We start from the raw sequence: 22,688 nt of genomic DNA, 5'->3' as shown, positions 1-22,688 counted from the left end.
CGTTGGAAGTCGTGCGGACAGCAGCAATCAATCGAGAGGAGTGGAAATACTCTGTGAAGGCCCTGTGTGCCACGAGGCATGAAAAGGATTGACGATGATGATGATGTTAACATCAACAACGAAGAAAGTTTTGAGTCGATTTCGCCAGCTTTTTATTGGAAGTCAGTACAGTCGAGACGTTGCGGTCCACAATACAAACCACAACAAGAATATTCCTACGAGCAATAATTTAATCACAATTGATGTAAGTTTGTTTCTATCACTCTCAAATAAATATGTTACAAAATTTCCGCACTCCCACCTAATAAATAATATATAATTTCCTGTAAAACGTGAATGAACTATAGCATCTTTAGACTAGGGAAACTTTGCTACTTGACTAAATACCATTCTCTCTTCCAGAAAAATCTGTACATACATTTAAAAAGATACTTTTCCAAGGTATAAAAAAATGGGCATAAAACCTGACCATGAAAAAAAATTATTTTTATCCAGGGGATAGTGGCATATTCATCACTAAAAAAAAATTACTTTTTTTATTTTATTCTGAACACCAAGGGTCACTGAGACAAACTGATTTAAAACCATCTTGAGATTTTCCTCAAATTTGAAAAAAAAGAATTGTTGAAAGAGTTTTACAAGGAGATAATTTTTTGGTGCTAATCAACCCAACGGTTTAACCCTTTTAACTCCTATGGGTGACCAAAGCAGAATTTCTCTTTACAATATCAAAACAATATCAAGCAGACAAGTAATGAGAATTAAAAAAATATCAATCACAATAAAATTAGTGGATCAAATACCAACTTCTCGTTACTCAAATTACAAGAGTTGCCTGGCAGACAGTTAGGAGAAGTACTGATGAAATCTTGAAGGTGAAAGGTTGAATGAAAAGAAATTTCGATCGGAATTTCTAACTAAGAGACTTCCTGTACAAGGCCATCTGACTCCTCCAGACTAAGAATGCCCAAAATAATTTTGACTGAGTATTTTTCATCTCTTTCTAATTGACGCAAATTTTTTCGCATCCTTCATAATCAAGACATAACTGCTTATTGTAACAAATCGCGATGGACAATCAGCTGCTTCATACCCAGTCTCCTTCCACCCCAACGCTGGGTATCTATGACCATAACAAGGCCACTAAACGGGTTGTCACGCAAAAAATAAACGCGGCAAAAATCACTACTTAAAAAAACCTCACCAAATATAATATACAAATGCCTTGCTTTAATAATGTTTCCAAGATCGTCCTGTAGAAGTTCCTCTACAGAAAAAATCATAAAATCACCGATACTATCACTAATACCCCCGTATAAAAAGATTGCGCAAGTGTCACGCAAGTTTTAAAAAGTCACGCTTCGAAGGAGTGTGTGAGTACTACACAAATGCCAGCATTTGTGGTTTGGCCTTCACGTCATGGCGATGATTTTCTGTCAACTTTCTCGTAAAAAAGGATGTATGCTTGTGCTCCTGGCACCCGCGATCGAGAAATTCCGTCCACCCTGAAACAAAACAAACCTCTGTTAACTTTCAAAGAAAGTTCAATATTAACACATTCCAAGAAAACTCCGGAATTTCGCGATATTTCCGCAGGTGTTCGAAAATAACCGCCAGGTAAGCAGTTTATCACGGAGAGAAAAATTTTGTCACGATTTAGTAATCTTCAGTTCGTACTGTACCCTTTTTCTTTAAACTTCTCTAGAATGACATGAAAACCTGAGAATTCTAGCTCGTGGAATAAAGCAGTGTTTAGTTGATCATGGAAAGTGATTCTGGATTCAATTAGCTTTGTGATTAGTCCAGAAAACTCGTGCCACTACCTCAACAAATCAAATGCATTTTAACTAAAATCAATCCCAACTTGGTCACCTGCGTTTTCCCGCGCTTCAAGCTTTCAGTCCCTATTGGACGGGAAACGTCACAAAGAGCCAATCAGACTTCAGAGTCAACACCGACAAGCTGCCTGAAGCACGGGAAAACACGAGTGGCCAGGCGCGCTTAGGTCTAGGCTTGTTATCTCACTGGTTTAGAGGATGGCACAAGTTTTCTGAACCAATCACAGACGTGACGAGGCAATATCACAGCAATCCTGAATCACTGTCCGTACTCAACGAAATATTGCCTGTTAAATTGTTTGAAATTATGGGGATAGCCAGTTTCCTTCATATCAAAGAATTCTGGTCGTACGGTGATGAACACAAACAAGACTGGGGTGCATCGACTTCTCATAGCAAGGAAAACTCACCGTGAATCGTTAAAGCAGTGCCACTGTCTGCTGATTGGATGTTTACAGTAAGCCATATAATGGCCGCCATAGGTGCTGCCTGAGTGATTCGAGACTGCGTACAGGGAGTAAACCACTGACCGACCCTCTGAAAGCAGATGACAGACAATTATACAACATTGCACCAGTGTGGGTTGACCAGAGCCCTTTGAGCCGACAAGATATTGTTATTATTATATTATTATTATTATTATTATTATTATTATTATTATTATTATTTTAATAGTTTTTCCTATTTAGCAATGCTAAATTATCTCTTCTCTCATATATTGTAATCAGCTCTCTATCGTGAACATTAATATTAATTAAATAATTAGATATATGGTTTAAAATTGTAAATAATTGCTGTCATTATTATTAAACAAAGCAGGCCAATTTTTATCATAATTTTTGTAAATACTTTTAGCGATTATAGTGAATAAAGGTTTTTGAATTATTATTGTTATTATTATTATTATTATTATTATTATTATTATTATTATTATTATTATTATTATCATTATCATAATAAGAACGTAAGAAAGCGGCCATGTTGGATGTACCAGAGCCTGTTACTCTATGAAAGGTGGTCAAACACTGTGAAAAAGACGAAATACGAGTGGAAATTGTTTGAAGAATTTTGCGAACAGCAAGCCAATGGAAATTTTATTGTAATGGACAGATAAATTGAGATGTCTACCAAATCACGAGTGAAACTTAAATGGACGGAACAAATGAACTGTGATTTACTCGAATGCAAGAAAAGAGCGAAGGAACTTGTGGGATCAGATACTCCACCATGTAATGAAAATGACAGGAAAAAGGGTTATATCGAAGTTATGAAACAGTTGTGGGAGGATAAAGGCTACGAGCATTTAGGAATTAGGAGCCAGAATTTACGAGACCAAGCGTCAAGGCTTGAGAAAATGGAACACAGTTCCGCGGGGAAGGTTAAAGATGATAGAGTTTTGGGCAGTGACCGAAAACGAGATGACTTGAAAGCCATAGATGTGATTTCTAAACAAGAATTCGAGCCAAGAAATCAAAGAAATGGAGACCAAAATTTTAATTTTGGAGAGGCCAGCCAAATTGACTCACGTTATGCTAATTATGCTACAGTGAGTCAAGATTTGCATACGACTACTACTTTGCAACAAATCTCAGGAGATAGCCCTGAACAAACGGAACGACCAAACCAGACAATATAGAGCGAAGACAATTTTCCGACACTCGGTTTCATTCCTGACCACTTTAGTGTCTGCAAACCAGAAAACATAAAGTGGGGTAAGCGGACAGACGGCAGCGAGATTGTTTTGCAGACTTCAGTCATAACGGATGCCTATAATGAGATTGCGACCTGGAAAAAAAATGTTTTTCTCGTCCCCTATGGTAACACAGGGAGAGACTTCATAGATCAAGTTACGTCGCACATTAATGAGTGAAATAACGGTGCTAACTGCCAACACAGCTCTGAAAGCTGCCTTTGTGCTCCTTGCAGTAGGCCTTCAGAAGCCTGGTCCCAAGTCCAAAGCCAAAGAGCACCAGGAGCTGTTGTCAAAACGTCTTGTACAGTGGAAAGACGGGGAAATCAACAAGTTGCTGCGCGAAGGTCGGATTATTCAAAGTCGAATAGGCAAACTCAGATCTACAGATCCACCTGATAAATCGAAAGTGTTCACCAAACTCGTGCTCGAGGGTCAGATAAATTCAGCACTTCGCTTCCTGAGCGAAAGTACTAGTGGTGGTGTATTACCGCTGACCGATGAAGTTATGGCGCAACTACAGCAAAAACACCCCAATCCTCAACCAGCCAAATTGGGCTCACTCCTGTTTGGGCCGATTGATGACGAGTTTCCTGAGTCAGTTTACTCTGGGATCAACAGTGAAACGGTCAGACAAGCTGCTTTAAGAACAAAAGGTTCTAGGGGTCCCTATGGTGTTGACGCAAACGGTTTCAGACGAATGCTGGCTTGTAAATCGTTCAAACAGTCATCGAAGAAGCTGTGTGAGGCGATAGCTACAATGGTAAGGACTCTATGTACTCATTACATAGATCCTTCGACCATTGAGCCATTATTAGCGAGTCGCCTCATCCCTCTAGATAAGGGAGAGGGTGCTGTGAGGCCAATAGGAGTTGGAGAAGTGATCAGGAGAATATGCGGGAAATGCGTCATGAACATAGCCAAGAGGGACGTTGTTGAGGCAAGTGGCTCGTTACAATTGTGCGCGGGGCAGAAATCAGGGAGCGAGGCTCCAATACACGCTATGCATAGAATCTTCGAAGCAGATGATACCGACGCGGTGCTGCTGATAGATGCGTCTAATGCATTTAATCCCCTTAATAGGGCAGCGGCTCTACACATTATCCGCGTTCTTTGTCCTCTAATTGCAGTCTACGCCATAAACACCTATCGCCATTCAGCCCGGTTATTTATCACCGGTGGTAAAGAGATAACATCAGTCGAGGGAACAACTCAAGGCGACCCACTTGCTATGGCAATATATGCCCTCAGCACCCAGCCCTTGATAACAAGTCTACAGGCCATGTCAGATGCAAAGCAATGCTGGTTCGCAGATGATGCTTGTAGAGCTGGCACTATCTCAGAAATCAAGCAATGGTGGAAAGGTCTTAATACATTTGGTCCAGTTTCCAATCGGAAAAAAGTGCTGGATTATTGCAAAGCCAGAAAAGGAGGCACTTGTTAGAGAAGCCCTTAAAGATACAGCCATTAACGTGACAGTAGAAGGGCAGAAGCATCTTGGAGCTGTGATAGGCTTAAGAGATTATCTGCAGGACTATGTCAACGAGAAAGTAACTACCTCGGTCAATGAAGTCGTTCAGCTGGCTGAATTTGCACAGATTCAACCGCAGGCCAGCTATGCCGCATAAACGTTTGGATTAAAGCATCGTTGGACGTACTTCCTATGAACTCTCCGTGATGTCCATGATCTTCTAGAACCACTTGAAGAGGCTATTTCCCAGGTCCTTATAACAGCAATCGTAGGGCGCAAGTGTAGCAAACTGGATAGAGACGTTCTAACACTACCCTGAGCTTGAGCAACCCATGTCACGAGGCTGCACGCGAACATGCCTCATCTATTCAGGTGACATCTTCTCTTGTCGAACATATCATGGCTCAAACTCATCAACTACCCGACGAGTCCCTCATCGAGTCAGGGCGTCAGGCTATCAAACATGGAAAAGCTGAAGAACTTTCAGAGATTGCAGATAATCTAAAACAAATTGTTTCACGGAAGACCAAGCGAGCTCTAGAGCTAGCGCAAAAAAAAGGCTCCTCTGTATGGCTCACAGTTCTTCCCCTTCAAGAACATGGTTTCAACCTCAGCAAGAGAGAGTTTCGCGATGCTGTTAAATTACACTATGATTGGCCGTTCGATGATATTCCATCAGTGTGTGCGTGTGGGGAAAACTCCACAGTAGACCACGCAATGATTTGCAAACGAGGGGGCTTTGTTATCCAACGGCATAATGAGTTGAGAGACCTCGAGGCCGACCTTTTGAGTATAGTGTGTACCGATGTCGAGGTCGAGCCAGTTCTCCAAGACATCACTGAAGAAAAACTCAGCAGAGGGTCTAATAGAGCACAAGACGCAAGATTGGACGTTCGGGCGCGTGGCTTCTGGGATCCCCAGAGCTCGGCATTCTTCGATGTGAGGGTTTGCCACCCTAATGCCGAGTCTTACAAGGACCAGGAACCACAGCAGATTTATCGCATCCATGAAAACGACAAGAAGCGGCTGTACTCAAGGAGAGTGTTGGATGTTGAACATGGCTCGTTTACGCCGCTTGTATTTACAACTACGGGAGGGATGGGGATGGAATGCATAAGATACCACAGCCGATTGGCCGAGCTGATAGCTGGTAAGAAAGGGGAACGATACTCGCAAACAATTTCCTGGATCCGAGCAAAGACATCCTTTGCCCTCCTTCGGTCGGCCTTAGTTTGCCTTCGAGGATCGCGGGTGAAGCGCCGCGCTGCGTATGACGATAATAATTGTGACGTTGAAATTGCAGCTTCCGAGGGAGCCATTGACATTGTTTCATGATTTTTAGCAGCCTTGTATATAGGGTTCTAGATTTGCCATTCACCTTTCTCTTTTCTGTATAGTTTTAGATATGCTTTTACTTATCAGATTATTAGACTTTGAATCTGTTCAGATTTGACTCCGTTATTTATAGTTTTCCAGCCGCTTTGACAAAAAAAAAAAAAGGAGTAGATGTGAGCCAAAAGTGAGTTATTTTGGATCGTTTTTTACGCTGTTAATATTTTGTATTGTAGAGGATTTTATGGAAATTATTGCTAAATAGAATTGTTATCATAATATTATTATAATTATTATTATTATTATTATTGTTATTATTATCATTATCGCAGAGAAATCAACTGAATGCTACATTCTAATCAGGCAGCACAGGGCGAAAACCGTTACCTGTGAGCCATGGAGTAAAAAATAAATGGACATTAACTAATCCTGAAAAGCTTTCCCGTTGTGTGGTCCTCCTTCTAACAGGAATTCAAACAGCCACCTTGAAAGTCCGGGCAATATTCAGCGTGCCCGAGAGCACTGCCCTCCGCATCTTTCGCAGTACGTCTGTGCTTCTGCCTCCCACCAGCTCACGCATCATGACATCCAGCTCCCGTTACCACCCCCCTAGGGCATCCATTATTATTAGGGCATCATTATTATTATTATTATTATTATTATTATTATTATTATTATTATTATTAGGCCATCCATTATTATTATTATTATAAAATTATTATTATATTATTACTATTTATTACAGTAAAGTGTGCAGAAATGTGGAGACAGAGCCACTCCTGCAACCGCTCGACAATAAAGTTTTTAACCTTCAGTCAACTGTCACAAGTCGAGAAGCGAGGCTGGACATGAAGGCAGGAGCCTTTTAGACAACAGGAGTAACAGCATTTTTCGACGTACGTGTAACACATGTTAACTCTAGGTCCAACCAGGGCAAGTCCACAGCTACGATCCTCAAAGAGCAAGAAAACGAGAAGAGGAAATACCACCAGAGAGTGATGGATGTGGAAATGGGAACTTTTACACCGTTGGTGTTTGCTACAAACGGAGGCACGGGACTTGACTGTGAGAACTTTTTAAGAACCCTCGCAAATAAGCTTTCGAACAAGAATAATGAACTTTATGCCAGCGTCATTTCCTGGCTACGAATACAACTTTCATTTGCCACATTGAGAACTGTACACAGATGCTTAAGAGGTTCTAGAGTGTTCCGTTTAAATCACGCGAGGTCGCAGAAGACTTCACCCTCGCTGTAGCTGGTCTACATCTGCACTCATAATTTTTAGGTCTTTATTATTTTATTAGTTTTTCCTATTTAGTAATGCTAATTTTTTTCTTTTCTCATATATTGTAATCAGTCCTCTATCGTGAACATTATTATTAATTCTTTTAAAAATTTGTAAATAATTAGATAGGTGGTTTAAAATTGTAAATAATTGCGATCATTATTATTAAACGAAGTGGGCCAATATTTATCATAATTTTTGTAAATACTTTTAGTGACTATAGTGAATAAAGGTTTATTATTATTATTATTATTATTATTATTATTATTATTATTACTAGAATCTGAAGTGAGGGTAAAGAACATGTTAACACCGAACTCGCTTAAAGTGAATGAACAAGCATCAGAAAGAGGTTCCTCCAGTTGGCTCACTGTCAGCCCGTTAAAAGACCTACGATACGATCTCAATGAAGGAGAATTTAGAGATGCTCTTAAGCTGAGATATAATTGGGAATTTCTCTGACATCCCAAACCGGTGCGTCTGTGGTGACATCTTTGACGTGGACCATGCGATGACCTGCAGAAATGGCGGGTTTGTGATACAACGCCACAATGAGATCAGAGACCTGGAGGCGGCACTGCTTAGCACCGTATGTAAAGATGTGCAAATCGAGCCTCCCCTTGCAGCAGATTACGGGAGAAGTTTTGAACAATGGAGCCAATACTTCCCAAGATGCTCGTCTTGATATTCTAGCCAGAGGTTTTTGGGAGCGACAGAAGTCTGCATACTTTGATGTGCGGGTATTCCACCCTTATGCTGACTCCTATCGCGAGAAGACATCTGAGCAAGTCTTTAAACAGCACGAAAAGGAGAAGAAACGAAAGTATGCCAGTAGAGTATTGGAAACAGAACAAGGATCCTTTACGCCCCTGATCTTTAGTACCACCCGAGGGATGGGCGCTGAATGCAAAATTTACCATAAACCCTTAGCTGAACTCATATTCATTACGAAATGTGAAACATACTCTACCACTATGTCCTGGATTAGAGCCAAAATCTCTTTTGCGCTCTTACGATGCGCCCTCTTATGGTTAAGAGGTACAAGAAAGAAGAGAAGAACATTTGAAACATTCGATACAGATTTTTTAATTGACAATGCTATGGCAAATGTAGGCTAGACGTTTTTCGATTTTGTTTTTACAGTTTTTTTAGAGTAAGAGTGTCATTTCCCTTCTCATACATTTTTTTAGTGTAATTTACTTTTTTAATGGTAATTTCGATGCACGTTTTTTGAAATTCTTTTAATACGAACTAGTAGTTGCTTTCGCGATTTTTATAGGTAGGTCGTTTTTGTTATCAAAGTTAGCTTAGGTCTGATACGAGTCAGATGTGTTCCGTATCAATTAATTTGGAAATGTACGAGAGGAAAAACCATTACCCACGCGAAGTCATTGTAATGTTTTAAGTTTTGAAATAAAGTTATTATCAAAAATAACTGTACTTTATTTAGCAATAATTTCCATAAAATCCTCTACAATACAAAATGTTAACAGCGTAAAAAACGATCCAAAATAACTCACTTTCGGCTCACATCTACTCCTTTTTTTTTAATGTCCAAGTGTCTAGAAAACTATAAATAACGGAGTCAAATCTGAACAGAAAAAATTATTATTATTATTATTATTATTATTATTATTATTACTATCATTATTAGTATTAAGATTGGTTTTCATTCTACATTTAAATAAGTGGCAAATTTTGTCGAATCGTGCATGTACGGACCCCGGAGTAGACAACCATTTTGCAGAACTTTCAAAATTGTCAGTGCTCAATGGGCTCATCCAGCGTCCTAACAAGTGTTCTATTTCTTCATCAGCTGAGGAACTTTCGAACAGAACGAAATAATCGTGATGTTTTTACCTTGGCTGTCGGCAGCAAATTCAGTGAGATCCAGATCGTTTAAAGGGAATTCTACATTCGTCTGTAGCTTGGATCGGAAACTGAAACCTGAAAACCTCTTTAAATCTGTTTAAATGAACATTAAGGTCAAATCTCATCACTGATTTAGACACAAAAATTGAAAAAAAAAAACCCTTACTTTTTCCATATTTCTAACCTGATGCCCAGTTTGTCAATATCAAAATTTAAAATACATGTTCAACTAAGATAAAACTGCAAATCAAACAATCAGCCACTATGTTGCTTTCTACATGGTGCGATGCAACCTATTTCTAAAGGCACCTCCAAGGACACAAACTTGGGTCTCAACTGAAAGACTTATAACTCATAACCTTCATTGTGGGGACACCTCTACACAGGGGAGTTTTTCCGCTTTCCAAGAAAGCCCCCCAAATCGAGGTTTTCATCGTAAGGTAGGCAAAATCAAAACATTTAAACACAGAAAGGATACGAAGAACAAGGATTGGCGGAAATCTCTGTATGGAAAATTTCTTCGTCGATTTTCTCTTGGTCTTACAATTCTCGCAAGTCTGAAAGAGAAAAAGATATATCGAATGTAATTTTCAATTGGTTTTATCAACTGCGTAGAGAGTTCCAAAGTCGACGTTGAACGTTACCCCTACGTCAGAGCATTTCGTCATTTCGTCCTAACGAGGGGCTAACGCTCGAAACGTCAGCTTTGAAACTTTTTACGGCGGCCAATCTACATTATCAACTCAGTTTATAAAACCCAAATCACCTTGTTACTTCCCCCGACGCAGCACCACAGTTTCTTTGGAAACTTACCCCTATATATTCATATATCAAATGGTTGGAGATCAAAAGTCAATATGTGTATTGTGATCTGGTATGGGTAACTGCGAAGAACAACTTCCAGGAATAAAGGAAGTCTGTGACTGCATCTGCCTACTGTTGCATAGTTGTAGAGTATTGTAGCAAAAAAGCAATGAGTTACTGAACAGCTCTTGTCGATGCCAAAACTGTGACAAAAGGAAGACTTGGACAGGAAATGAATAGAATATGTACATATTTTGAATGTGCATCAAACGTGCATTAATACAATCGCCACTTTGTACGCGCTGCGTACCTAGCACAACGAATATACCTACTCCTTTCGAGTCCAAGGATATCAGTTTTGAGCCCCGGCCGTGAAAAAGGCAAAGGCAAATGATTATGCTTTAGAAAATCAATAACATTCTTCCCGGACTTAAAAAAATAAATGTGGAAAATGGAAATTAAAACTGAACCATAATTATTGGGGTCGCCATAAGGAAACTGATTTTCCCTGAAAACTACAGGCATTGTTGTTTCTTGACTTACTGGTCTTTCATCGCCGTCTAAGACTTCTTCTTTGGTGAAGGAAAGTATACAGTCCCTAAGCGTAATCTCGTCGTAATCTGCCCCACTGGATCGCCTTACAGACCACGAAGGAGAGGATGATGCATGGCGGGATTTCTGAAGAAAAATATTATGGAAATAGTCGAGTCGTGGTCACACAAATATGGCGTTTATCTGCTGTTTCTCCCTCAGTTTTCCCTCAAAAATTTAAAAGCAGATCAAGGAGAAAGAGCCGAGCAGATTTGGAAGCATTATCTTACATGTTCTCGACTTAAATATCAGTTTACTTCATTAAACGTTTTTGGGTTAGAAACTTTGTATGTTAAGTAATAGTGCACCAGAATTTGACTCTAGGGTTAAAAAGAGAAAATATTTAGCAAAAATCTGGTGCCAAGCCTTTGTCCAAAGGACAACATGTGTCCGATAGAAGAAACTTTTATCAAAACAAATGGTAGTAGTTTCCATTCACTCGGGAGATTGACGAATATTTGAGATTTTAAAGTTTTGTTTTTTTTTTGGTAGTTAAATTTTTTTTTTTTCCAAAATCTGTTGAGCAACTTACTCTTGGTATGGGAAGTGACAAATCCCAAAAGGGGTCAAAAGTTACTGATGTGTGACCACAAGTACAGCATTTCAACATGCTATTCAACTGTCCCACAAAGAGATCTGGAAGAACAACGGTCAAAAGCAATGAATATCACAAACTTACAAACTACTCTCAAACTCTGGAACATTTCTTTTCATCCTGTTAATGGCAAAAATAGTATTCTCGACGACTATTAACATTCCCTGGCATTGAAATTCCACAGGGCTCCTTGTTCCACATACCATGTGGGTTGCTAATCTTCTCGAAGCTTTAGTGTTAGAAAATAACCGTTGGGTTACAGGGCTTGAATAGACCGACGGGGCTATTTTCACAAGTGTTGCAAAGTTCATATTTCTAGCGACAACTTGTTTCTCATGCTACTCAGCAAGTTCAAATTTAATTTTTTTTTGTTTTGCTTTACAATGAAGAAAGCTAATTTTTACCACAATTGGCAGTGATGTCGCAATTTGATCGGCCAATAGGCCATTGTACAGTTGTGTACTTAGTTGCCAAGCCTTTGATTCAGAGTGAGGCTGAAGGTGACCTTGTTGCGATAGAGACCTGTATCTAGTTAGCATGATAACAAAGTGATTTACATTTGAAAGGCAGCAAGGTTTGTATCAGAACAAGGTCAACCCTAGCCTCACTCCCATTCAAAGGCTTGGCAACCAAGCACACAACTGTAAAATGGACTATTTGCCGTTCTGATAAGTGTGCAGACAACGCTGCTCGCGTGAACGCGTCACGCACTGAAAGAATCGTTTTATTTAACGTCGATGTTGTGGTAAAAACAACTTGACAGAGGTTGAGCGTTGGTTTGTACTCTTTTTGACAAGGATATTCGTAATCACAGTGGTCAAAATTTGTTGCGGACTCAAGAGGCGCACAACATTTTACCACTGCGATGACGAATATCGTTCTCAACAGGAGTGCAGACCACGCTTCACCACCGTTGATTTGTTAAGTTCATTCCAAAGTAAGAGGGGCTTCGTATCCTTTACGAGAAAATGTCCATTTATAAGGTAATTCTATATTTCGCCCATATATCAAAAGAAAAAGTTGTTACTTTTTAAGCTTGCTCGAACTGATCGCAACTAAAATTACGGGCCGTCAGCAAGTGCATTGCAATGTTACTAAAGAAATAAGTTCAAATGACTCACCAGTCACCAAGCTGTTATCGCGTGAAAGATAACTTTCCCACGACTTCTCTGCATTCTGTTGATGACTGAAAAAAAAAAAATTTGAAAGAGACGTAAGAAATGACACACACGCTTCAACCCCATTGACAAACCATTCCAAGATCTGATTGTTAATGGGCCATTTTACCGTTGTGTACTTAGTTGCCAAGCCTTTGATTCAGAGTGAGGCTGAAGGTGACCTTGTTGTGATAGAGACCTGTATCTAGTTACCATGATAACAAAGTTATTTACATTTGAAAGGCAGCAAGGTTTGTATCATAACAAGGTCACCCCTAGCCTCACTCCCGTTCAAAGGCTTGGCAACCAAGCACACAACTGTAAATTGGACTATTCTCCCCTCTAGTTTCTCTCTATTTCTTTGTGAATTAGTTGCGAGAATTTGGTGTTAGATCAAGATAAAAAACTTCTACTTGATAACTTTCAGTATTCTCATTTCCTGTCTGCTGGAAAATGTATGTTATAGGGAAAAGTCATATGTTAATCATTTCTGGAAGTTAACGGGTTAAAACAAGGTCTACAACACAGGGTTTGTACAAATATCATGAAGAATAAATATTCAACTGGATCCTATAACTCCATTTATTGTCTCAATCCGTACAATCCGATTCGAAACGATGATCTGACTAGATGATCTGGTTTAGTTTGGTATTAATCGTAAAATCTGGTTTGAAAAATTTGTAACCAGATGGAAACGTGACAAAAACGAAAACGAAACGTCAACAACAAACTCGAGCACATGGTCCATCCCATAATATGCGAACTAAACCCAGTACTGCGCGGGTTTGGCAAATCTAAACATGACGTATTGCACTCAACATATCACCTTGTCATTTTGTTACGGGTTAACCCATTTACACCCTGACATCAGTATGTATATTCTCCATACTGTTCTCTGTACATTTCCTAAGGTGCAGACAAGGAGAATTTGTTTAACAATCAAGAGCTTCTTTAATTGGTGATCATTTCCTTTCTTCTCTTGACCTTAATGTGTAATTCATGAGAGATGGCAGGGCTCAACAATAACGGTAGCCCACTATCCACAGGCTAGTAGAAATTCAGTTTTGGCCAGTGGTTTTCAATTTCCACTAGCCAGTTTGCCTATCAAACAGAATAAAATTGTTGTAACGTCAAAAAACATCTAAGATGTCAATAGCCACTTGGCTGGGGCTAGTAGGCTGAAAAGTTAGTGTCAAGCTCTGGGTGCTGTGAGGAGAAATTAGATGCTGGTCACCGTTACATATCAAAAAGATAATTACCTGAGTGAGTCATCAAATTCACATGGAGTGAACTTCGGTTTGCATTTGACTCGATTCAAGTCATCATGGAGTCCTTCCAAAAGAAAGTGTAAAAATTCCTGTGCATCTTGTTGGCTGCAAATATCACAAAAAAAAAAATTAATTTAAAAAAATTAAACCTCATAATACATACATTTCACATGATATTTTTAGCAAACTGCATACCAACTATGACACAAAGGGTACCAGGAAGTTAGCAATTGCATGAGTAATGTTTGATTTGAAATAAAATCCCAAATTTGTTCTCATCTCAGTTCAAAATATTAGCATCAACAGGCTACTATTCTATTCTATTTCAGTTTCTTTTTTTGTGTGTGTGTGTGTGTGTGTGTGTGTGTGTGTGTCTGTGTGTAGAATTATTTTCTGCATTCTGACTCAGATTAAATTGCCTTCTCCCTTAATCTCTTTCAATTGTCTGTTTTCCAACAAAGAGGATCATCACAAAATATGAAACATAGAGGTGGATGCCTTCCTTCATTTACACATAAAAATGATGATAATAATAATAATAAAAATAACAAAATGGTAATATCAATAATAACATCATTTCACCTGCAGATTCAAGTCTGTGCCTTCCAGATACTAGTTGGGGGAAGGAGGGGGGGGGAGTGGAGGGGAGCTATACTACCGATGAAGCTACAAAGCAACAATAATAATGATATCAATAGCAAACTCACTTGTATCCCATAAATCGAGGGGCAAATCTTTGAATCTGAGTTTTAAACGAATGGGGAGACACTGCATCACCGTTACCATGCTTCCACATAGATTTGATCAGATCTGCAAAAGCTGTGAAAAAATCAAGCCAAACTCATTGAAAGTAATAATTTGGATATATACACAAAGTTGAAATGGTAAATTGGCCACCGTAACGATTACAAAAGCTGACGTTTCGAGCGGTAGCCCTTCGTCGGAGCGAAAGTAATGTTCAAACCAAGAGAATAAAGCTGGACGCAACCTTAAATGATGGAATGGGGATGGGAAAAATCATTTTTAATTGCCAAGAAAATTGCCACTAAAAGCAAGGAAACTTGTAGTAAAGTTCTATCAAAATGCTTGCTACAGCTTTTTTTCATGACAAAATGACACTCTAACCAACTACCAGACTACTCCCCAAACAATAAATACACCTAAATGGACATTTAGTGTAATGTCACATATCATTCTATGAGAACATTTATCTCAAGCACTGAAAAGGTTCCATCTTTAAAAAAATTGCCATCGTTACTGCAAATTTATTCCCCTATTAACCCTTTAAACTTTCACAAGTGACCAAGACAGAATTTCTGAGAAGTGAAAAGATCATTAATGACAATTGAAAATAACACACAGATATGATATAGAGAAATTGCTCAGCATTACATGCACAATGCCATAAAACTGACCTCACAGTCTATAATAACCACTGGATGGCTGTGAATATATATACATGACTGTATAAAGATCATAATTTTAAGTGAACTGCAGGTTAAGAAATGAATATAAAAGTGATCTTCTCAGTAACGAACACTACTTGAGCATTAGTGAAAATAAGGCCTGAAAAAAATTCAGGCCTGTACTGAATTTGAACCCATGACCTCTGCGATACCGGTTCAGTGGTCTGTTTCTCAAAAGTCCCATTAACTTGTGGGGCCAAAAGCCAATGATCTTAAAATCAAAATTTTAAGAACAGAGGCACAGATTCCAGCACCCTAACCAGTCCATTTTGTTTCTTTAGCCGATAAATTTATTGTTGAATTTTCAAAACATTTTGAAACCCCCATCTTGAATGAAAACAGAACAGCTAACCAGGCCTGTAAAGTTACCAGGACCTTCAAGAAATGGGCCTCATGCCTTAATATCACTACTGCTCATTAAGTAGTCTTCATTACTGCAAAGACTAATTTGATATTCATTTTATGTCACTGGGTATACCTTGAATAAGCTTGCCCTTCATAGAACTGTTGCTGTTTATTGTCTTCAGGTGAGAGCCTTTTGACAGTTGTTCAGTGAAAGGTTGTGTGTGACTTAAACACTGGAGGATGGAGTTCATAAAACACTGCAACAAAAGTGCAAAAAATTGTAAGTCACCTTGAAAAGGTTTCTCTGAATGTCGTAAAATACAAATTAAAGAATTCAACTATTTAGGATATCTAAAACTAGTTGAGTTAAGGCTAAAAGTTTCTAAAGAAACTGTGCTGCTGTGTCGGTGGGGGTAACAAGGTACTGAATTTGGTTATATCAACTCAGTTGAAATTGTAAATTGACCACCATAACGAATAAAAAAGCTGACGTTTCAAGCGTTAGCCCTTCCTAAATTTGGTTATATCAACTCAGTTGAAATTATTGTAAATTGGCCACTGTAACGAATAAAAAAGCTGACGTTTCGAGCATTAGCCCTAGCTTCATCAGAGCAAATGGAGGAATTGTGGGTTATATGTGGGTTTAAATATAAAAGCGGAGGTACGCCATTGGTGGGAACATGGCAATGAGAAAACCACAAATAAATTAGTGGAATGAAAAGCGTTCGTTGATACCTGTGGGATTAAGAGTGCCGATTTGAAAGATTAGAAAGGGCTAATGCTTGAAATGTCAGCTTTTTTATTTGTTACGGTGGCCAATTTACAATTTCAACTGAGTTGATATAACCAAATTACCTAGTTGAGAGTTAGTTCAAACCTAAAGATTTACTTACCGTATTTCCTAGATTACGTAGACCGACTAACCCATCTGAACTGCCTCTTCCCGTTGGCTAAAAGATAAAACAAACAAGTTTAAAACAATTAATGATCATAATTCTACTTTAAGCACTTCAGTACAATATAATTTTAATCATTCAAATCTGTAAATAGGATAAACAGCTATATATTAGATAGAGTCAAGATAAGAGGCTGTTGTTTAATATGCACTGCAAAATAAAATTCAGTACAATAGAATTTTAATCATTCAAATCTGTAAATAAGATAAACAGCTATATATTAGATAGAGTCAAAATAAGAGGCTGTCGTTATGCACTGCTAAATAAAATTAGAAGTGAAAGCATACTAACAGTTTTCCTTGAAGACAAATTTCTTTTAACCAAAAGGACCCACAACAGACAGAAATAAACTCCCAGTGTAAAACTTAAACATTCACATCCAAAAGCCACGATTTATTCCTCTTCTTGCTGATTATTCAATCTTCCATCAAAACATGCTTATACTTGCTTAATTAAAAAATTTTCTGACAGAATTTGTTTTGCCACAAGATATGTGTACATTGGAAATTTGCTCTGACGGTGAATTTGGAAGATCTGTCCTGACTCCAAAAATTGCGTTGTAAACAGGAGAAAACTGAATGAAAAACTGGTATCATTACAAGGAAAGTGGAAACTGCAGTCTGTAGGATAACAGGTTTATTGCTGCAAAACCTGGCAAAGTTCCATGAAAAGTAAATGTATTCATAGGTATATGTAAATAAATTATTTCTGTTTGACAGATAATTAAAACAATGTCAAAATAACTCATTCCCAAACAGAACTATAGCATGTTGGTAGGTGTAATTTAAAGAAAAAAAAGCCCTCCAAATTATTTCAAAATTCAATTTAAGGCAGAAAATAATTCTAGGTAGAAGATTCAAAAGAAAATAAACTGAATGAGACAAATCTATAAATAATTAAGCATTGAAGACACTCCATGCTTGTATGTCTAACAAACAGTAGGTTGTTTAAAAACAATTTTTTAAATAAATTCAAGTTTTCCTGTTAAGGATTGAACCTTTCTGAACTCCCTTGACGATATTTTTTTTGTCATATAGCAATTATATACTCCACAAAGGTTTGATTGAATCTTTATTATTTGCAATTTTCTTCTTCAAAAAGCTGCCATAAATTCTCTTGTAAGTTATGTGATAGGAGAATTGGCTGTTTCATCACAATCAAACTCTCAAGAAAATACTTTTTCACAGTCTCATAATGTGTTTATATCATAATTTGTCAGTATGTCAAAAACAAAGTAACATCTCAATAAGTTTGAGCCAATTCACTTGTAATCTCCGCATGGAAAGGTTGCACCTCAATATTAATAAGCTATTAACCACACAATACAATATTGTGTGGGTAATAAGGGATTTTTAATTCCAAAGAAATTTACTGGCCCATACAAAGAAAAAATTTCATTCTACTGTGTGCCAAATTATGAACAAACTGTTAAAAAAAATTTGATTACAGATGTCACAAATAGAAATAAAACAAAGTAGGTAGCAATTTCTGCAGCTAAATAGCTGCTTTGTACAGTTCACTAATCAGTAAAAACATATTCCAGAAAAAGGCTTTCTTGTTTGAAAATGTTTTTTCTAACTCATGAAATGCTGAACAGTTAAACAGCTGTATTCAGCTCCCAACCTGGATGCATTTTAATCAGATTGTACCAAAATGAATGTGCAGAATTTATCAGTAACATTCACTATAACTCATCACCCTTGTTCTTCACATGGGAAATATTTGAAGGGCACAAAATTATACTATTATTTATATATCTCTGACTCATCAGAGCTTTCAATAAGACCCGGCACCTGCCGGCGCTCAGGCAGGTATTTGGTTGTGAATCGCCGGGTATTTTTCACTGTGCTCAAGTCGCAGTTACCACGCTCAAGTCGCACTCAAGTCGCTCTCCGGCAGGTGCTGTACCGAGGTAGCCACCTAGTTCAAATCTTATTGAGAGCACTGACTCATTAGACATTTTTTTGTCGTGTAGTATTGCTGAGTATTTTTACAAGTTGTGTTGTATTTTTACAAGCCCTTAGGGTGAGTCAGAATACAAATAACAAGTAAAAATACTTGCAATAAGACACAACAAAATGTCTAGTAAGATAAATATAGAACATATATCTTGAAGGGCACAAAAATATACTGTATATATCTAATAAGAGGTTTTTTAGTGTAGTATCGCTGAGAGTTTTTACAAGTTGTCCCATATTTTACAAGGCCTTAGGGCAAGTCAAAATACAAATAATGAGTAAAACTACTCAGCCATACCACACAACAAAACAACTGTTAAGTTATTTATTATCCAACAAGCCAAATTGTTATTTCAGTGCGGGAGAATTTCGCAGATATTTATTTACCGAGAGTGTATGACAGAAGTATGTGAAGCGGGACAGGTTTGGCATATTGTTGTGTTGCTGTTTCTATTTTCTTCAATAAATGATGAAATTTTATTGTCATCTAACTGCTTTTCTTCACTCAATCTATCTAATAAACTTGAATTAATATGCACCAGCCATTCTGACTCTTCCCCATCAGAAAAATGATTTAAATTGTCTGACATTATTTTTTTTTGGGTAACTTTAATCTAATTCACTGCTTGTGTGATGTAAAAAAACTTGTTTAACCGGTTCTGGAGTACAAACATTGTGTGATATTTGTACTCGTCTTGGGTGTTATTTGTACTCTACAGAGTGTAGTTGGATAATAATAGTAAATACTCTCACTTTCGATGTATGACAATTCCACAAATAAATAACTATCCTAAAATAAAAGCTCATTTCAAGTCAGTGCTTCTCAAAATGGCACGAATTTAGAAAAAGGGTCCCCTCCCATTCCATTCTGATATCCATTCCCATTTACTCCCATTTTTATTAGAAACAAAAAGGATTCTAATTGACTGAATCGAAATAAGGCGTCCAATTTGAATTGCCATTGTTCTGGACCTACTAGCCTCTCACACATGTGATGATCCTTTTGTGTTTCCATGTCAAGACGAGGCTAGTAAGTCCAAAACGATGGTAATTCAAATTGGACGCCATATTTCGATTTGGTCAATTGTCTGTTGTTTTTAATCACTCTTATTTAACCCATTTGACAATCACTAATAACCTCTTGAAAATTCAGAATAGAATTGCAAAAAGAAGAATCTGTTGCTTTTAATACCGGGGTTGCATCTAAGTTCAGATCCACTTACTTGTGCATTTAAAACATCCTTGTTCCAAATAGTGAAATATCAAATTTGGAAAAAATAAGTAACTGCCAAACTTGAAACTTTAGGATGGGTTTGTCTGATTTTGTTTGATCATGGTATCGTTAGAAAGAATTTTAAAGTATTCTGTTATATGGTGGACACCAGCCTTGTATGAATCCTGGGCACAACTGCTACCATAGCTCTTTTACTCTCAGAAGTGATTTACAAGTAACTCCCAATCATATCCATACATTATCCAGCAAACAGGTAATGAGAATACTCAAACTAGTCAAGTAGAAGTTATCATGATCGAACACCAAATTCTTGTAACTAACTTACAGGAAAATGTGAAGCAGTAAGATGGGAGAATTAACAATCAGATATTGGGTTGGGATCAAGGTTAAACAATAGTCCATTTTACAGTTGTGTGCTTGGTTGCCAAGCCTTTGAATGGGAGTGAGGCTGGGGTTGATCTTGTTATGATACAAACCTTGCTGCCTTTCAAATGTAAATCACTTTGTTATCATGCTAAGTAGATACAGGTCTATCGCAACAAGGTCACCTTCAGCCTCACTCTGAATCAAAGGCTTGGCAACTAAGTACACAACTGTAAAATGGCCTATTGACAGCAGTCCACTGAATAGCTCTGTTGTAGATTTCAAGGAAAAAAAATAATCCTTTGTAGAGGACTAAACATCAGATTGTTGTTACTGGACAAAGGAAAATTTGTGCCACCGTGACCAACTAACATTGGGTCTAATCCAGGACTGGTGATAAAAATTAAATGAGCCAAAATAATATTAAGGAGGTGAATTTCGTGAGAATATATGATGCTGTGTAGGTGAGGGGAATAATGAGATAGATTCATCCAGTGGATATTAGCATTATCCACCCTGCGAACAACCGGAGCCTGATGTTTAGAGCGTTAGCTGGACAGAGCTGAATAACGTATACGCATGCACCAGGTTTTGCCGCGGAAACACAGATTTTGAGTTTGGAGCGGAATACAAACGACTCATTCACAACATAAACATCACAAATGACCGAAAAAGAAAGACCTAACTTTACCAACAGATCGAAACAGACCAATCACGACCGACTTACGTCACTTGAGTCTTACAGCCAATAACATCACGGCAAAACCAACCGATCATTTCACATGAACTGGAATAAGAACATTCTACTGACAACAATCATTCACTTGACTCTGATGATGACTTCCACACAGGTTGTCAAAACGTCAGTCACTACCACCGACAACAGTCCTTCTCAGGACTACACTCACCCGGACGATCAGACTACACCTTCACATGTTACCCCCGGGTTCAAACCACTTACTGCATTGTTATTAACATAATTTATTATCCCGTGGTCATTATAACTACAAAAAGAGATAAATTTTACGCTAAACTGAAGAGAAATTTGTCATATAACTCACCGAGTTTGAAGGGGATGAATTAGAAGAGCTAAACGACGATTTTCTCGCACACCTCATATCTGATCCAGGCACAGCAGTTATGGTACTTTTTCGACTCGTGTCCGTAGGAAAAATATTATAAGTACTCTTGCTTGATCCTGATTTCTCCAAGGAATGCGATTGTCCGCTCTTAGTACCAGTCCCATTCAGTGCTACAGTTCTTTCACCCCAAGGATCTTTGTAATCGGCATGCGTTGTAGATCGACAATTACGACTGCTATCTGAAATACTACTCTCATATAATGTTGGTTTGGAGTTTTTGTTTCTCTGAGTGGACCAATTTCTAGTCGCGTATTTATCTTCATAATAATCTACACTGTATGGTGTAGAAAGATCTGTGTTTGGTCCCAAACACGAGAGCGATTTTGACTTTCGTCCATTTGATAGTCCACCATATCTGTAATTACCTGTCCTACCTTTTCCAGAGGTACTTCCGTAACCAGAGTCAACTGAAACTTTCCGTCGTGTTGTGGGAGATTCTGATGTATATGATTTTTTGGAAGTGTCGTACTGAGATGCAGAAGATAGAGAGTTTGATCCTTTTGAAGTACTTGCATGATTGCGACTAGGTTGGGGGACAAATTTCACACTTGCTCTATTCATCGAGGGTTTATCAGGCAAAGGACCTGGTCCTTTGGGTAGAGCTCTTGGAGTAAAAGAACTTCTGTGTTTGGCTGTCCCAACTGGACGACTGGTATTTTTCACGGCGCCGGAACTGACATGCGAAATCTTCGAAGTACTGTCCATTGCACGAGTACTGTGCATTGTCAAAGACATTTGTACATTAGTGGAATAACGAATCGCCTCTAGTAAAACCTACTATTAGGCTGATTTTTTTATCGTACATAACAGTCACTTAACGAATAGTACGCCGTTTGTTCTCGCCGCCATGATACAGGATAGTCACGTGACTTAATTTTAACCTTGACAGTTCGTTTGTGATGTCATAGCAACCAAACAAAGGAAAAAATATCCTTCCAGGGTGGGCTGAGGAGTACTTTCTAGAACGCGTCTGTTACGTTCATATAACCAGTATGTTGCAATCGTAATAACTCAAACATTTCTACTATTATTAGAAGTAATAGTGTTACCATCTAAGGGAAATATTCCTTAATTCTTACCATGACTTGGGAAAAATTTGCAGTTTTCGTATCGTGGGAAGTTTTTTTTTTACAGAAGGAAACTTAAAAATAAAAAACAAAAACAAAAAATTTGAGAATGTGTATATAAATTTGGAAATTAGAGATTGAAAATATATGGCGAAACACCCGAAAAAAGTTCATAATTTATGATGGATTTTTAAAATCGATCGCGACTGGCGTTTCTGCAACAACTTTCACGTGAGTTGATTTAACTCTGAAA

At 38.0% G+C, this 22,688-nt stretch overlaps 1 protein-coding gene and 2 pseudogenes across 1 annotated transcript; 2 read left to right on the top strand and 1 right to left on the bottom strand.

Moving 5' to 3' along the window:
• Nucleotides 1-128: 128 nt before the first annotated feature.
• LOC111339127 (ubiquitin carboxyl-terminal hydrolase 2) lies at nucleotides 129-22,282 on the bottom strand. Its single transcript, XM_022945713.2, has 12 exons — nucleotides 21,288-22,282; nucleotides 16,609-16,665; nucleotides 15,849-15,972; nucleotides 14,612-14,723; nucleotides 13,896-14,009; nucleotides 12,601-12,665; nucleotides 11,417-11,520; nucleotides 10,837-10,971; nucleotides 9,968-10,046; nucleotides 9,478-9,582; nucleotides 2,249-2,375; nucleotides 129-1,505 (listed from the first exon to the last, which is right to left on the bottom strand). The coding sequence occupies exons 1-12, from the start codon at nucleotides 22,101-22,103 to the stop codon at nucleotides 1,418-1,420; spliced, it is 1,926 nt and encodes a 641-aa protein (XP_022801448.2). The 5' UTR covers nucleotides 22,104-22,282; the 3' UTR covers nucleotides 129-1,417.
• On the top strand, nucleotides 2,959-6,570 carry LOC148726260 (uncharacterized; annotated as a pseudogene).
• On the top strand, nucleotides 6,728-7,679 carry LOC148726259 (uncharacterized; annotated as a pseudogene).
• Nucleotides 22,283-22,688: the final 406 nt, after the last annotated feature.

Source organism: Stylophora pistillata, chromosome 7, assembly GCF_964205215.1.
Source record: "Stylophora pistillata chromosome 7, jaStyPist1.2, whole genome shotgun sequence".
Lineage (NCBI taxonomy): Eukaryota > Metazoa > Cnidaria > Anthozoa > Scleractinia > Pocilloporidae > Stylophora > Stylophora pistillata.
Note: the sequence above shows the minus strand (reverse complement) of the source record. Positions and strands in the feature narration are given on the sequence as shown.

Bases quoted from the DNA above. Each gene is read 5' to 3' on its own strand.
- LOC111339127 (XM_022945713.2), bottom strand. From the start codon at position 22,103: ATGTCTTTGACAATGCACAGTACTCGTGCAATGGACAGTACTTCGAAG. The intron at 14,724-15,848 runs GTATACCCAGTG...ATTTTTTCACAG, and splicing joins GAAGGGCAAGCTTATTCAAG to CTTTTGCAGATCTGATCAAA. The intron at 1,506-2,248 runs GTGAGTTTTCCT...GTTTTGTTTCAG, and splicing joins CACTGCTTTAACGATTCACG to GGTGGACGGAATTTCTCGAT.